The 18437-nt window shown below is 37.0% G+C and overlaps 1 protein-coding gene across 1 annotated transcript; it reads right to left on the bottom strand.

The window, feature by feature from the left end:
* Nucleotides 1–15475: 15475 nt before the first annotated feature.
* Nucleotides 15476–17443, bottom strand: LOC127974937 (uncharacterized). The gene is made up of 5 exons (XM_052578537.1): nt 17253–17443; nt 17056–17171; nt 16643–16877; nt 16233–16342; nt 15476–16123 (listed from the first exon to the last, which is right to left on the bottom strand). The coding sequence occupies exons 1-5, from the start codon at nt 17293–17295 to the stop codon at nt 15989–15991; spliced, it is 639 nt and encodes a 212-aa protein (XP_052434497.1). The 5' UTR covers nt 17296–17443; the 3' UTR covers nt 15476–15988.
* Between the last annotated feature and the right edge of the window lie 994 nt (nt 17444–18437).

The raw sequence follows: 18437 nt of genomic DNA, 5'->3' as shown, positions 1-18437 counted from the left end.
ATGTAAATGTAAAACTAACTATTTGAACACCCATCTGCTGTGGGTTACAAGCTAATGAACTGCACACAGATATCACCTCAGGGGCCACAATCACCAAACCAAACTGTAAAATCATAGTCAAGAAAGTTGAACACTTAAGTGATTCATTAAAGAGCAGGCCACCAGCAATACAACATTTGGCAACATAAGTTTCTCTGAATATTTAATGCCAACTACAGTTTATCACTCACCATCTTTCCAAATATCCGATTTGTGAGTTCTTTTGAATCGAATCTTTTCAATACGAGTCAGTCCAATAGTCATTTGGCCAACAAAAGCATTCTGAATGATTCACTTGCTGATTGGACAGAGAAGCTCTCAACCGTAATGGGGGGAAAAGTTTCCTGTTGTATTCCACAGAAGAAAATCCGGTTTGATGTGACGTAAGGGTGAGTAAATGATTACATTTTTTTTTAGTGGGATAGACTTTTATATCCTGGACCAGAACACAAAGCACATGCTAATGTTATAGTTTCTAATGTCTGTCCACACATCAGACGTTTGTTTTGCCCTTTCCTCTTGCCAATTTGCGATTCTCTTTTCATCACAAAACCACTTCTGTAAACTATGCGGCAGCGCCTTATAGGCATCGTATCATACTGTGGATGTCTGTATTTTCCTGGTGTGTGTCTGTGGTAAGAGGTTCTGGTTTAGTTGAGTCGGTTGCTACCTTTTAATCTGACAGAGTGCGTTTTCATTAGCTCCATTTGGTTCTATTATTATGGCACACTTCAAAGACCGAACAAGTGGAACCACAAACAGGAAATGCTGTTTGTGAGGCCTGAGCGCTAGTGGTCCTCTCGTGCAGCACGATTTCGCTCTCATCACTCCGTCATGTTCAGAGCCTTCTCCGCCTGAATGACACATTTGTTCCAAAGCAGATGCTGGAGATGGAAGTTATGACATCGCATCGCCAGATTAATAACTTTGTCTGGGGCAATAAACCTTGAAATAATTAGCTGTTTTCAATTAACTGTGTAATGGTGCATTGGTTGCCCATCGAGGCAAAGGGAATCTGGGATCATTAGCCCTCTCAATGAAAATGACATTTTCTATCGAGACATCCTGTGGAAATGTATGCTACAATATTACAGGCCAACATTGTATGCCGTTGTAGAGTACAACTTTACCATATGTCAATGCCCAAAACTAAGAAAGTGAGATCTTATACAACAGTTCTTTCAGGTCCTCGAATCTGATTGGCTGATCAGAGTTTTCCAGGAGAGCCATATTCTAGCGATAAGAGAGCTACAAATGTTTCACTGTTTGTATCTCTGCTTGCAGTATTTCTTACAGTGAGTGTCGTGGCAAATGCTCAAATCCACTACAATTTTATCAATAATATATTTTAAATATTTTAATAATCAGTTTTTGTTTCACGGAATGAAACCTAGTTGTTTAGACTTCAAATATTGCATTTGTTAATTGGGATAACATTTATTAAAACATTTGTTTAAAGAGATGTGAGATTCAGGGCGTCTCGATCTATTATTTGTTGCAGAGAAAATCGTTTTTTTTTCTAAGGGCAAAATCTCATAACAATGGGGACCTCAAGATTTTAAAAGTCCTTTGGGTGGGTGATGTAATATAAGGTAATGATGCCTTTTTTTAGAGGCCTGAAGTTTTAACAGGCACCATTGTGTTCATTCAGTAATGGTTTTGAAAGACCGTGTCTGTCTGACACAGGGAAACATATAGCTCTATCCAGTGGTTTTAATGTAACTTTATCTGCATATTGAGCATGGGAATTATGTCATTTTGGTGTTTTGATTCATTATAGGGTTTTATCAGAATTTGAGAAATCCTCTTTTATGCTTCTGCCACTGGATGGGTCTAGCCAGCTTAATGTTCACTTTCAGCCTTTGAGTCATGAGGGAGTAAAATAATATTTATGGCCTAATTTTTGAGCCTGGTCATCTTGGTTTCATTATGGCAGGTGCAGCGGTGGAAATGGGCTCGATATGATTCCCGCTGGAAGGAGAATTTCTTGGCAGGTCTGGCATGGGATATGATATTATTATGGGGCATACAATATTATTTTTTTACCGTCTTTTCTCTCGCTGTGGCTAGTTTCCTTGCAAGTGACCAGTACACCGCCACTCTAAGTCAGCTGTTTTATTTCAGCCAGACAACCGCACAAGACCTTGCGTCTTCCGCTGAAGCCTTGAGGTCTCATAATCACATGAGAGGTCAAAGCCGTGAGTCGACCACACCGTCACCACCTTCCTCTGGACTCCAGGTCTTACCAGAAGGATCTTTAACATATGTTCTTTATCAGCGCCGCTGAGTACAGTTACATATATTTAAAAGACATTAGCTAGAGCTCTGAGCTCCCTTTATGGCCAGACAGCGGTATGTGGAGACAAAAGTCACTTTTAGCCAAGCTTCCGTGCCTGTTGCTGTGGACCAAATTAAAACCTCCATTGTGATTCTGCGTTCTCCTTTTTGTTTGGCAACAGCTCTCTATTGAATTTAATAGGGTTCTAGTAGCTACATTAGCTAACAGTTTCAAGGGAGAATTAAAACAAAACTGCCCTTTTTAAACCATAATAGAAAGACTGCTGCTTATAGAATTACTTCCAAGCACCCAGAAGGGCAATATCAATCCCATAGCCGACACAAATAACTGTGAGGAATGAGGGCTACTGTTTTGCTTTGGACATAAGCGACATAACCAGAGGCCAGTGAGGAACTGCCAAAAGTTGGTACAAATTTGTATTACTAAATTAATTTTACATAATGCTTAATATAATGAACTTTTGTAGTGGATTAAATGAAAACTGTATTGGAGTGTACAGAAAATGGATCAGATTTAGAAATCATTTGCCAATAATAATTCTAAGGTGCCAGAATACTGTTACGGACTGTTCCAGCCTAGGGATTTTATTGAGGTGAAACAGTGTACAGGAAGTGGCTGGAAGTGTAAAACCTGAATATTTTTTTTCCACATAGCAGTTCTTTTGAGTAGTTAGCAAAATCACACCTCCCTCATGCATTCACACTTACAGGTGGTCTCTGATAAAAATCACCCTTAACCACAGATTACAAAAGGAAACATAAAGTACTGCACATGTAGAGTTTAAAAGAATGCTTGGTTTATTAGCTGTATTATTGACAAGTTTTTTGTGCAGAAAGAGGTGGCCACTCTATGGTCTCTGCTGTTTTCACACTTTTCTGGTGCCATGATACTCAGCGTTTCAGTCTAACACCCAACTCGGCCTCTGCCAGGTCATCCTGTGCTTGTTTCTAAATGGTGTGAGGAATAATTTCTCAGTGTTCTGTCCATTTGAATACCACAAATTAGGATAATAATGTGACTTTTCAAAATAAAATAATAAAATAATGTGACTTTGTTAATACTGTAGTTCACAGAAAAATGTTCATTCTGTCATTATTTACATAATTCTCAATTTTGTGTAACAAATTAATTTTTTTAATCCACTTAAAAGTACTTGGTTGGCATATGCGTCAAACCAGATTTTATTTTTTTTAATTAGCATTTTTTGCCATTTTATTCAGGACCTCATTCAAACTCACACACAAGTCATTAGCTGATGAAAATAGATGAAAATATTGTGGCCAACAATTATTAAAGAGGTTATATAATGCGATTTCAAGTTTTCCTTTTTCTTCAGAGTGTTACAAGCTGTTCTTGAATAGATAAGATCCTTAAAGTTGCAAAGACTAAGTTTTAAACCCAAAGAGATATTCTTTATAAAAGTTAAGACTGGTACACACCGAAAATACTTTGTTTGTCCTTCTAAGGGGACACGACTAGAAATCAGTGGTTAAGTTGTATTTTCTACACTTTTCTTGAACAATTCAACCCAAATATTCAGATGTGTGCAGTACATTTTATAGAGGACTGTTTCCTGATCTTGGGAAAGTAGACTACAATGCTAGCTGTTCTGACTCACAGTCTGTAAGTATGTTTTCATATTTAAAGAATTTGCCACTCATGACTCAAACGTGAGTTTTGAGCTGTGTAGAGTAACGCTTGTAAATGCCTCATTTATAATGGGTTTTAATGTTTTTGTCTAATCGCTCCGGCCAGGACAGAGCATCACATTATGCTTAGGGGTGCAACGTTTCCATCACATGCTTGAGGCATTCGGCCAATCAGAGCAAACCTCAATTTTCCGAATGATGAGCTTTGTAAAAATTGACATGTTTCAGTAAGTTGGGGCATAGATGAGAAAAAATAATGTACAGTAATTCTACATTCTGCAAAATATGACAATAAAAGCTGATTTAAAATGCTATCTTTTAATATTGCATGTTTTTTTTTATAATTTTTTTTTACATTTGTTTACAAGGCAAAAAACAATATTAGATTAAATGTGAAAAAAAAGTCCTGTGCTCACAAATGGAGGACAAATGTGCAAATTGCAAGTAGAAAGCACTAACAGAAACCATTTAAGTTACAAGAAGACAAAATGTTCTTATGGTTCTGTTTCAAATTCCCAGAGATTCTACGAATAAGATTTGCTCGATTGAAGCTGTTTATCTCCTTAGTAATGTATGGAGTACAGTTTATCATTTTTAGATCCTGAGAGGTGTCATAAATATTATTCGGGCGTGTGGCATCTACTGTATGTGTCTGACTGAAATAGAAAATCAGAGTCCAGGTGAGTTTATTCTGAGACGTGATCTGTTTTCTTCATCAGTCTGCTCTTTATCCCCATATTACACATTCATTACGCTCTCCTCTCATCAGCATGTCTGAAGCAATGACAGGCAGTTTGTTGGAGTGGAATACCGACTGAATACATGCTATCACCGGCCTCTAAATTAATGGCTAGTGCTCTTTGCAAGCCTTTAATTCAAAGCATTTTACTACAGTATGTGTTTAGCCTTTAACCTTTTCACAGAATGTTTGTAAGCTTTGCGCAACCTCCCATGTATCTTCTGTCCGTGTTTGCCTGTGTGTGTACGTCTGTCTACCAGCTTGAGCTAGTATGAGTAGTGTTTAGTTTTCTTGTTTTTCCATCTTGTGAACTGAACAAGATTGTACATCTTCTGAAAAAACTCGCCACAACGGGTGTTATGAGTTTTTGCTAAGACATGGGTAGGATGTTATGGATGGTTGCTAAGGCATAGATACTGGTTGTTAGGGTGTTATAGGTGGTTGTTTGCTGCAAAGGTTAATAAATGGGTTTTAAGTTGTTATTTGTAACACTTTAGCTCTAGAAAATAACTGTTTCCTCATGATAAATATTCTAAAGTTATACTATCCAACTACTTTTAGTAACAGTGGACATGGCCATTTTTAACATATTAACAGTATTTATGCTGCTTGATATTGCAAACTGGCATTTGTTACCTTATTATTAATCATTAATGTTCAATCATAACTACCCTGGTTTGGAGCATAAAAAAAAAAAAAAAAAAAAAAAAAAAAATATATATATATATATATATATATATATATATATATATATATATATATATATATATATATATATATATAATATTTATTTATTTATTGTTTTTAGTCCTACCATCCTAAATTATTATTTTATAAGTTAGTTAAAGCTCAAAAATTTATTTTAAAAATCAATATAAATAATATTTTTATATATAATATTTTTCTAGCAAAAAGAAAGAAAGAATGATTCATTGCTTGTTGGATGCACTGTGTCTGTGAGAGATAAAGTGAAGTTCATGGTCTCCTCCCCTGCTATCTGTTTGTGGTTTGAGCTGTAGTGTAAAATGTGCATGAGTCTAGGCGCAAGGCATGGCATGAATCCGAGATCTAGCATGCTGCTTAAAGAGACTGTTTTCTGGGGATGGCCCACCACTCGGGGGCCTCCCTGTCTGAGAGAGCGGCTACGAGGCACCAGTCTCTGCGGGGGAGACTTAAGCTCCAATCAAAACAGGATTATATAGACCATAGTTTAAACGAGAGTTGTGCCCACACACAAAGACAGTAGCGCTGAAGCAGATGACATGGTGAGGGCAGCTTTCTCTCACACCACACACTGCAGCTACAGCAAACCAGTTTAATCGTATACTATCCCACGGAAACTGCAAAGCCATTATATAAACCTTGTCCAATATTAATCCTATTCCTCATTAACTAGCTCCCCAAAGATCCAAAAAACACAACACAAAACGTCCCGTGCCAACAAGTGACGCACTCACAATTATAACGCTAAGAGGTGCGGAAGGCTATTTGAGACGTTTGTTAGTTACACCAAACCCGCCAAAATTCCTTCCCAGTGGCACGGTGCTGAATAAAACGACATTGTGACAGGACATGGGAACTCCGCCAACGCATCTGTAACACAGGAAGAAAATTCAACAGGAGCCTGCTGTAATTAGACTAATAAATGTTTTACCATGGATGTATTGGAAACAAAGCAGGGCTTATTGCAGCGTGCATGGCTTTCATTGCGAGACCTTGTACGCAAATGATGTCTTCTACTCAGAGTCAAAGGGCGTCTTTAGCGTAGCAATGAAACAATTTAACGGGAGCTCAAGCTCAAAAAAACAACAAAAAAAAGTTTTGCTTCTATGGAAGAAGGAAATGTGGAACTGCTTTTCTTGCTCTATAATCAACGGATGTTAGAAAATTTGTATGAGGATTTTGTTTAACTCAAACCCATTTTGTGAGCATATAAATCCTGATTAAAGATATATATGAGGCTCTGAGCGAATGTCACTGGTAAAGTATATCAGTTTGACAACGTTATGATAATGTGTGAAACATTTTGCGCAACGTTAGTTAAAACGCGCCTGCTGCTGTTGCCGAATAAACTGGTTGAGAAGGTGGTGTGTGTATTTGGTTTGATGTGGTGCTGAAAAGTCTGGCTCATTATTCGATTTGGCCGCAGAATAGGACCCCGATTGGCCCTCTTTAATGGCCCTGGGGCCGCCATATCGCATTCCCCCAAGCTTTGATTATTAAAGATGTGGTTATTCAAAGAGTGTTGGGGGAATAAATAGTGGCATGGAGTAGGTCAGGAATTCATACACCAGTGGTTGCTGGCAGACCAAATCATTGCCACATGAATGATGTTTACAGGTAGGTAGAGCCCCGGCGAGAGCAAATAAGATTAAATTGGAGAGCCAGACAGGTAACCTGATGTTTGCATTTGTAGTGCATTGTGGCCTCCATGTGCGTACTGTATATCCAACCTCCTACAGTAACTAACATTGCTCTGTAATTTGCACAGACTGTGTCCTGGGATGGTTAATTAATCCTGAAGACCAAACCAGAAACAACTGCCTGGTTATTTTGATTGGGATGGTTATATTTAGCTGTCTGGCATGCCACTCTGAGGTGGTTGCTTTGGAGGGAACCGTGAACCTTGGCCTGCTGGGTTACTGGCTGCCAGAGCTGTAAAAATGTCCGTTTTTCAAGTGAAAATGCCCTTGAGGTGTTTCATATCACCCCAAAAGGACTCTTCACTTAGCCATAATAAGAGACAATTGTGACAATTTACACTTATTAAAGACTTGTGTGATACACTAAAAATAAAATGGACAGCCAAATGTGTAACTGATGTTGTGGTAAAACCATCTTTGCCTGTTATTTTCCAGGATTTCTCATTAGTCAAGATCGCAAAGCCAAACATCACTAATGCATATTTTTGGAAAGTAACAAATATTTATTTTAAGCGTGAGACTTTTATCATGGAAAATGTGAAAAATTATAATAAATTTTGAATTCATAACCAGTGTAATTAAATAGTCTGTATAACAGATCAGCTGATCATTGATTTCCCTGATAAACAATTTAATTATAATGAACAGTTGATCCATCCTCATGTAATTTCAAACTTTTAGACTTTTTTTCTACATCATTTTTTTTACATAAAATTAAACAATTAGTTCACTTCCAGAAAACAATTATAAATGCTAAAATTTACTCACCCTAACGATAAAATATATATATATATATATATATATATATATATATATATATATATATATATATATATATATAAGAATTCTAGGGTTTTTCTCCATGTAGTGGATTTCAGTAGTAGCCAACAGGTTGCAGATTAAAAAAAAAAAAACTTGGGTATACTTTTTGTATAAATATACTCTTGGCTCCCATTGAAGTCCACTATATGAAGAATAAGCCTTCATTTCTTTTCGACTAAAGAAAAAAAGACATGAACATCTTTCTTTGAAAATATCTTCTTTTACATTCTTGTTTTAAATTACATGAGGCTGAAAATATGATGCCAGAATTTTCATTTTTATGTGAATTATTTCTTTAACATGTATTTACATTGGCATTTGAAATTGAATTAACTTGAGTAGTTTTAGATCACAAATACATTGTTTTATCTACATCTTTCTTCAAGACTGTAGCTCTTCTAGCAAGTAGCTTGAATAGACATACCTAAAATTCTGCATGTTTTCTTCCATCCGGCTTGACAACCAGCTTTCATAATTTAACAGGGCACCTTTTACACATTGAGCATCTAGCATATTTGCTCAGCTGGAATACTGCAATAGCATTATGAGCTTTGTTCGAAGTGTTGAGTTGCAGAGAATCCACATCCACCGCACAGGAGGAGGTCTCTGAATAAAGAATCTATAGAGGAAATTGCATGTCCTGCCAATGAAACATTCACAAAACCCAGACTTTACCCTCTCACAGTAGAGAAATATTCATTTTTAATGCTGGGGAAAGTAGGTCTGGACAGACAATTTCATCTCTCCTTGGAAACTCGACAGCCCGTGGTCCCTCCAAAACGAAGCTACAGCTGTCAAATCAACCTGTCAGCAATTGCCATAGATGAAACTGTTTGCCAGTTTCTACAGATGAGACCTGCTATCCAAACACATTTATAGGTGAAGGGACCTTTCAACTGTAAATGTGCCGAGCAAACTGCTCTCCATGAATTTTGTCTTAAAATAATGTGAATGTTTGACACCGGTATATTGATGATGCTATTCCTCATTTCAACTAAATGCTCTTTAGTTTAGCTCCAGACACCCCCACAATGGCTGAGTATAAATATGCAGTCACCCTTTTTTTTTTTTTTAGCACTGATCCTAGACCTACTGTATGTATTAAAACATATTTTCTCTAATGCTTAAGCTATTATGTGAAGTTGCTAAAATGCAAGGGTGACTGCAAACAGGTGAATATGCAGAACTGTCACTGACTGGGCATCCTACAAATGCTACTGTTTGCACTTATTTGTCTTAGTAAGACTCAGCACTCTTAGTTACATTATCTACATACTGATCAATATTAAATATAATGGCAGAGATGAGATGCACCCTCCATAATTCATATGATCCATAATTTTGCATCAGTCAAATGGCAAATAAATAATGATCTCTTCTTTGCTACACAGCTGATGTCTAGAAAACGTTGCTTGCTTATGGGAAAACAAAAAAAAACACCTACTGTATAATATTTTGATAAGAGCCAAGCTGCTGTCCTGCTACTTAACAAAGTCACAAAAACTTAAACTAAACAAATAGGCTTTGAATTATTATTATTATCATTATTATTATTATATTTGTAGTTTAGGCTTACTGTACCAATTAGTATATTCCGGAAACTCTGGTTGGGTTAACAAATTATGCATATGGGATTATAGTGCCACTTATGCTTGAAAAAGTGGATCAATTATACTGCAATTGACCAAAAACTTTAATAGTAACAGTTATTTGCAAGACGAAATGGGTGGGTCGTATGGATTTTGAAACTCTGGAAAATGGGTTGCATGCCAAAAAGGTTGAAAAGTCTTTGTCTAATGGCTCGCACAAGAGCAATCTACTACGTGATATTAAACCCATTAAACACAAGCTGACAGAAATTAGACAGTTAGCGTCAATCAAATTATATAACTAACCATCATAAGGCTCTTAATGATAAAACTTGAACACATATGCAGACACATAATCATATTCACAGTTCTTGTTCATTTAGAGAGTAGGTCGTAACATGGTCAAGCTCCACCAAGAGCAAATTACTCCAAGTTATAGACCTTAAAGTGATCCCTTCCTTTTTTTCAATCATGGAACTGAGAGGGGGCATGAACAGATGAACTTTGCATGTATAGTGTTTTTTTTTACATTTAAATGTTCAAGAGGACCACATTACCTTTTTTTATGATTTTGATTGTAATAGGGTCTTATCAAAACCAGATGTATGTAGTAATAATAGGCAGCTGCATAACTCTGCCTCAGGGATTTTCCTTACATTAAAAAAAAAAAAAAAATTGAGCAAAAGGAAAACTTCCACATGCTAACATTTACACAGTGATTTCTTTTAATTGACCTGTGCTTTTTAATTTGCCTCGGACTAATGCTTTCAAAAATGTGCCGAAGGTATTTTATTGAAGTCTTGCCTAACGCTGGACCATGTTTCCTTGCATGTCCTTCTCTTTGGTGCATACCTGGCAACCTGCATTCCTTGTTTCATTCCCAGAGTCAAACGTGTCACACGGCATGTCGAATGAGCAGGCTTCCATCAGTCCTTTGCTTCAAAGGATTACTGTAAATTAACATTCCTTATGCTGGGCTGCATGGACAAGTCCCAGTGAATCATGTTCGAGGCTCTGGTTGCAGCCCGGACCCAAAAACAGAGGTTTAAAGCTACATGACCTGCTGCTATATACTGAAAGGAGCATTGTGTTGATTGCAATGTTTCTATAAACTTCCAATGATGATAAAGCAAGTCTTCAGAAACTTGACAGCATCAGAATGTTTTGACGTGTATCTTGGATGACTTTCGATACCTGGCTTGCAAAAGAAATCAGTGTTTTCATGGGCCATGGTCAGAAGGTCATCAGTATCATCATGATAGATTTGTTATAGTATTCAGTTTCAACTATTATAATATTTATTTGTTCTTTAATTAGGACTGTGTGTTTGACATAGTTTAATACCGTCATTGTATTAGCATTGATTAAAAATGTGGGTGGTAAAGATTGTTCCAAATTCTGTAGGCTGCTTTCCCTGACATAACACTGTTACCCCAACTGTCTCTTGATTTAAAAAAAATAAAAAGGAAATAAACACTTAAATTGATGAGCAAAGTTACAACATAAATATTGTGGGTATATTTATGGTTATGAGCTTCCAGTGGTGGTTCCTTCCAGAGGCTCTATATTTCCTGCTTTCAGCTTGTGGAAATGAGGAATTGAAGGCTTGAGGAAGAACCCGGACCCCCGACCTGCAATAAAGCAGCTTTGCAGGATGACAGCCATGGCACCGTCCACAAAGGAAAAAAAAAAGCCAAAGAAGTGTGCAGAGAGGAGATGTAACGGAGGATATGGAAACCCAAGAAAAACGTTGATCTGAAGAATTATGGTGCAGATTTACGCTGAGAGTCATAGCGCTACTGTATGTCTTCCTCAGCTCTGTTACTGAACCTCAGTTTTCCATGTGAACAAAGTTCTAGTCAATGCACCAGTGGAAGCACTTATCATGCTACTGTAGTTGTGTGCACTGAATATATTGTAAAATTATTATAATTATGTGAAATCAGCTTTAATGGGTATTTGAAATTACTTAAAATTAATAATAATAATAAAGATTTACTAATTAAAAGGTGAAATTTCAAGTTAATAGGCTATATAATATTAACGAGAAAAAATTGGTAGAAGATTGCCAAAAAAAAAAAAAAAAAGAGTAAGATAAGCGGCTGTGTACTTTTGCAATGACGTCAACAGAAGTATTTTAGTATGGAGTGTGAAAAAGTTATGCTGACATTTTAACTACTGAAATACTGTGACGGCTTTAACTGAACTCCTCATATTTTCTTTTTGGATAGAGCTACTTTCAGACGCTTTCTTGGTCTTGTTCTAAGATAATCGTCCATGAATTGCTGCCTCATGACAGAGAATCAAAGCTGGTGTGTTTTACTTTGTCTTGACTGTTATCAACGCTGATAGCAAATGGCCTCGTTTAGTTAAGTATTTCCCTGACTATAAGGCTAGTGGTCGTCTATCTAGTCAAACTAAACAGACAGCACCATCGTGTGGTGAAAGTAAGCTCAACCTGGAGAAACGGTCTGGAAATTTGTCTTCCTGGCTCTGACACAATTTAAGGCCTTTACAGTTGATATTAAGTTATGTGAGTTTTTAAATTAAGCTTTAAATGCATTTTTTAAGGAATAGTTCACCCAAAAATACAAATTCTCACTTTCAGGCCATCCAAGATGCAGAGAACAGATTTTGAAAGATATAGCTGTATAATACCACTTGCCCACCAGTGGATCCTCAGTGAATGGATGCCCCCTGAATGAGAGTTCAAACAGCTGATAAAAACATCATAATAATACACAAGTAATCCACATGACTCCAGCCCATAAGTTAATGTCATGTGAAGTGAAAAGCTGTGTACTTGTAAGAAACAAATCCATCAAGAAATTGCTTCACTTCACAAGACAACATGATTTATTGACTGAGGTCAAAAGGATTACTGTGATTTTTTTTTTTTAATCAGCTGTTTTGAACTCTATTCTGATGGCACCCATTCAGTGCAGAGGATCAATCAGTGAGCAAGTGATGTAATGCAAAATTTCTCCAAATATTTTTTGTTCCAATAAAGAAATAAATCCATCTATCTACATCTAGTTGCCAGAATATCATACAAACTTTGGTGCTGTCTTTTTTGCCAGTTATCAGCCACCTGCCAACACTCTAGAATCACCCAGAATACAGTAGCAACCACATACAAAACCCTGGCAACAACACCATAACATCCTGACATAACATCTACAAAGAACCTTAGTCTTTCTAAGAGATATCGTAGATGTGATAAATCTAGTAATATTTCATGTCAAGGCAAGGGTTTAAAAATATTAATAGATATCCACAATCACAGGTATATCTGTGAGTCAAAGTCGTAGATGTTCAGCAGATGGACACCTTTATTCCCTCAGTCATTGGAATTGGAGCATTGTTGTTGGACTGTGGTCCTGCTCAAAACTCATGGTAGTTAATTAGAGGAGTCCTGTGGGAGCATGGCAAAGCCTCTGTCTGATGAAACCTCTTCAACCAAAGCCACAGTGTCTCCAGCACATTAGGCCTACAGTAGCAGACTCACAATAATGTCTCCACGTTATTATGCATTCTCAGTAAGCAGAAAACCACACTGCTGTCTTTCTCCGGTCAGTCAAACACTGCACTCTCTGTCATGGCCAAACTAAAGGACAGACAGCAGCAGTATCCAGGAATTACACCCTGACTGCTGCTCACACAATGGCGGGCTTCTTCTAGTTTAATGAAGCAGATGATGTCTAATCCGGAGATGGATGTGGAAATATCACAGAAGCTCTTTTGTTTACTTTAAGACACTGTTACGGAATGTAAAGTAATATTTTGACCTATTTTGTTGTCTTTTAGTTGCGATTTATTACACAAATATGTCTCATTAAAGTGCGCGCCAGTTTCCTACACACAATCTTGAACAGCGAGCACGTTTCAAATTGGACAACAAATGACTCTGAATCGTCGGTTCGTTTGAACGAGTCATTTAAAAAGATTCAGGAAAGTTGGCGGTTTAAATTGAAATCAGATTCAGTCAGAATCGTTCTGAACTGCGACTTGCTACCATATTAGTATTAGATTGGTAGCTAATGTGTTTCTTTAAACACATTCAAATATTTTATAAAAATATTTAGGCTATTATTGGTTAGCTGTAAGGGTGAGCTACAGAATTAATTAATTTAAAATACCGTATGCTGAAATATTCTTTCATAACACATTAGCTGATTAAAAAATAAATAATAATAATAATAAAATATTTAGTTAATTAGCCATAAAAAATCAAACAGGCAGAAATATTTTTTCAAAACAGTAAGCAATATTAATAGTTAATTATTTATTGATTAGCAAAAAGATTGTTTGGGTGACTGTATTGATTGATACTGTAACCAACATAGTTTTACTTTCTTAATTAGTTAAGCTAATTAAGAAAATGATGCACTCATTGAAGTCTGAACAACCATTTTTAAAAGGCTATTTTCTGTAATTTCAGAACTACAGGCATGTTTAGAAAAGAAGTCAGATAAAGGAATAATGAAGGAGAAAACAATAATTTATCAACTTGTGTTTACCCGCTCCTTCACATCTGTGCTTGACTGGACAAGAATTTTTTACATAACACATACTTAATAATATCAGCCAGACCATTTGATATCATAACTGACTGGTGTGGTGAATAAATAGACAGAGCGCCAGTCATATTATCAAATCCAGTAAGTGACTCATTGACGATTATAAGTCAAGGTTTATGTAAATCATGAGGACTTCATTTAGCGCTCGCCATAGTGCCAGGTTTCCATTGGAACATTATGTAAAATGTGGTTTGGTTTGTGTTACGGTTTCATAAAAGTATGTCAGACCCAACATGAGTTTAAAAATGAAACACTCCATTTAAGCTTGAAAAAAAATAAGATCTAGAATGCTAACTGAGTGTTTGAGGTGAAAGTCATTTCTTATGTTGTGGGTCAGTGGTTGTGGCAAAGTAGTTTGTCTTCTTTTTTCATGTTCAAGCATGCTTACTATTGCAGTCAGATGGTCGAAGAACCCCATCATCGCCACCATAAATAACATCCAGTTCTGTGTGTGCATAATTTATAATAAGGATATGTCACACAGGTTTGTGAGTTCATTTGTGAGCTTGATAAATGGCCAGACAGGACTGGTTATGCTCAAGTGCTGAAGACAGTTTCAAATGATTGAATTTACAGCCATTGGAGTTAAAACCTGAGGAGTTTGTCTGACACATGACAGTGGTTTGGTTTTGGTTCCTCACCACCTTGCATCAAGAAAAGGAAAATCAAGGGACATTAGGAAAATAAATAATGAACCTTCCAACTAATAAAAAAAAGAGGTGTATCAAGGGGTCATGAACTAAGAAATCAAAATTCTCTTGAACATTATGCACGTTTCAGAATTCAAAACTTTCTCGTTAGTCTAAAAACAGCTTATACTGAAGCCAGACTGGCAAAACGACAGGTTGTGGAATGTGCCACTTTATGATGTAATAGTGTGACTAAGCCCCGCCCACTGATTTGAACACTTAGTAGGTATATAAACAAGATTTCTGAATTTGTGGTGTTTTCAAACTACAGGGGGTTTCTAAATCATGCAATCAAAAGTACCCCACTTACCTAACCCCACCCCTAAACCTATCATCACTATGACAACAGCCAATCAGGTAACCTGGTCTTAAAATGCCTCGATCTGGTAACTCCCATTACTTTCCTGCAGAGACCTATACTTGAAATTACCTGTTTTTCTAAGGACCCCCGATAGAGATCTTTTACTATGATGATATACAAATAATGGAGTGAAGTTTTCCTACAGCAGTGCACAGGTGACATATGTGGACACAATTAACTGCTCAACTTAGTGAGTAGTGTTTGTGATTTTCCAGCCACCAGAGAGCGCCCTTAAATCTTGTATCCTTTTCTGTTTTTGTTCAGACAGTTTTATCAACAGGAAAATATTTTATGAGGTAGTTTTTTATTGTTTGTTTTTCTATTAGAATGATAACATTGAAAAAAAGAATTTCAAAAAAGAATTTGAAAGTGTTATTCGCCTAGCTATAATCTGAGAACTATCATCTCCTTTCTTTGGTGGAAAACCTGAAGGCGTGCCTGACAAACGTTGATCTCTGAGCATAACTCCATCCAAACACTGTCCTCCTCCACTTCCACTGTGTTCACCAACATTAATGAAGCATGCACAATTTTAACACCGAAACAAATAAATGATCTTGGTCTTACTGTTTCATTGTGTAAAAATTCAGTTTTCAAAAGATAATGCAAAATGATGTTGAATCCTTTGTGCATGCTTCTGTCACTCTTTGCACCTTGACTCTCTTATGCAGTAGGCTGCTACATCCTGTGATTCAGCCGATGGTGCTCTTCAGCACAAGCTCTGTGGACTCTCCATGTCCTGTGCACAATGCTTCATTTAACTTCTACTGAGCCATAATCCATGTACTCGAGTTACCATCACACATACACTTCAGGCATAGTCTTGCAAATCAAATGTTCGGGTACAATCAAGTTCTTCTCTTGATGTTGTATTTTCAGCAAAGAGTCTTTTAAAAGCTTCTTGTTGCTTAGAAAAACATTCCTTAAACAAACCTGCAGGTAAACATAACTCTGGTCAGTAACTTTAAAATACATGCATAACATCTTGACTCAAAGTATTTAAATACTATCTTGGCTTTAAGTATTTGAGTTGGCTACTTACATAGCTTATGCAGAACATCAGGAATGCAATAATGAGTACTAGGACAGCCAGAACTCCATAAATTGTATCACTTATATTAAATACTAGAATTTTCTCAACTGTACCATCCTCTAAAAATGATAAAGAAGAGAAAAAAGCACACATGAAGATCAGATTGTTAGTTTGTGAGCTATTGCTCATAGCTGAACTATACAGTGGCCTTAAAAGTATTTGGAAGCCACACTTAAAACTGTAAGGATATTATTGTGTAGTATAACTACTACACCACAGTTTAATGTACCCTAGATCACCCCAGTAAACTTGATCCTGATTCTAAAAGCTCCAAAAATGTCTGAAACATTTCTATATTTTAAGTGTGACTCCAATATGTTCAAATACTTTTCGTGGCATTTATAAATCCCCATACTCACCATCGACTTTCAGAACGATTTCACCTTCTTGGTTCTGATGGCCAAGGGGAGCAGACAGAAAGCATTTGTATATCCCACTGTCCTCTGCAGTTACATTAGTCAGAAGAAGGCTCATTGAGCTCTCAAGCAGCTCGACCTCTCGTTCGACACTTCTATATTTTTCCACTGTGCCATTGTTTTCAATTAGTTTCTTCCTTACAAGTCCAGATAACAGCTGGGAAGGCTCTCCAGAAACCTGCAGAACAGAAGTTTAGCTTAAAGTTGAATGAAATATTCATTTGAAACAATACATTTCTCAAAAACATATAGGGGTAGATTTCAAGATACAGAACAAAACATGTGCATGAAGGGGAAAACGCAAGGTTCTAGAGAGAGAAAAAAAAAATAATATATATATATATGTTTAACTTTACCTTGTACCATATGACGGAACGGTACTGGACGTCGGGCTTTGATTTCGCCGCACAACTTAAGACTGCGTCCTCACCACTGAAGAATCGAACCTCGCGCCGCGCTCCCTCCGCCACAGCTGTAAATAAAACACCTCATGTCAACCTGCATCAACAGAGTCTGCGTGATATTGTTCCCAGGAATAAAGGTGGAGTCTTACCTAATATTACAAGAAAAGCGACTAATTCTGAGAAGTGATGCATGGTTCTGACTGTAGTATGCTGTCGACTCTTTGCCTTTTATATAGCCTACTACAGACAGTGGGTTTATATCGTGAGGAGGATGTGGGGAGTTCTGTAACACGTGCATTCAACGGTGACGCATTCGTGTTGTGAAACCCGGAACTGCAATGAGGATTGAAACTTTTATACACAAGACACTTCGTCAGACTAGCACTCGCTATGTGCTGGATACGAGAAGTTTTTGTTAGTTTCATATCGCTATTAGTCTTTGTTGCACCTGGTAAGATATTTCATGCTTACATTCCTCCGATTCACTCACTTTACATATTGCATACTGTAGCTATGATGCTTGATGCTTGATTCTTTGAAGCTGCAGCGGCTATTTACGTCAGAGCGGTCTAACAAGCACGAGAGCTTGTGATTATGCTCGTTTTATTATCTGTGTGTTTTTGTTAATTGTTAATTTCTGTAAGTTTAGCTTTTTCTAGGTTTTAATTCTGTCTCTGTTGTGTTTACCATTACGCAGTTCTCGAGCTGTTTTTTTTTTTTTTCATATTAACATCGCATCTTAAGGTTGTTAAAAATGTATGCATGCAGTTCATTTGAAGAGATGTTTGGTGGAGAAACTAAACACCACTTGACAAAACTCCATTTGTTATCTTGGGATTCCCCATTACGTAATTGTTGCTGAGCATGTTACAGTATTTACAGTAGCCCCTCGCTGCAGAACACAAGATCAAGGGGGCGTGGTTCGAGCCACATCTAGGGGGTGGAGTTGTTAGGTTTATAATCGGGGTGGAGACGTTTGGGCTTAGGTATACATAAGGTGGGAGGAGTTGGATCTGGATCCACCCACGCTCCCTGCATCTTGTTTTTCACAATGGTAATTTATGACGTTTGGTCCTCACAAGCATAGACAAAATACACGCACACAAACACAGACCTGGATACTCTGACATATATAAAGTTAATAACAAAAGCTTATGACTTTTTTTTTTTATATATGATTCCCTTTGTAAATATATAGTAATGACAATTCTGAATGACAGACAGCTTATACTTCTCTTCCCTCAGTGTTCACTACAGTCACAGAGACGACACAAAACTACACCTGTGCGGAAGAACTGCTCCATGTACAATCTGAATATGCAATGAAGAGCCCA

This window comes from Carassius gibelio, chromosome B16 (genome assembly GCF_023724105.1).
Source record: "Carassius gibelio isolate Cgi1373 ecotype wild population from Czech Republic chromosome B16, carGib1.2-hapl.c, whole genome shotgun sequence".
Classification (NCBI taxonomy): domain Eukaryota; kingdom Metazoa; phylum Chordata; class Actinopteri; order Cypriniformes; family Cyprinidae; genus Carassius; species Carassius gibelio.
This window is presented reverse-complemented; position numbering and strand designations above follow the sequence as displayed.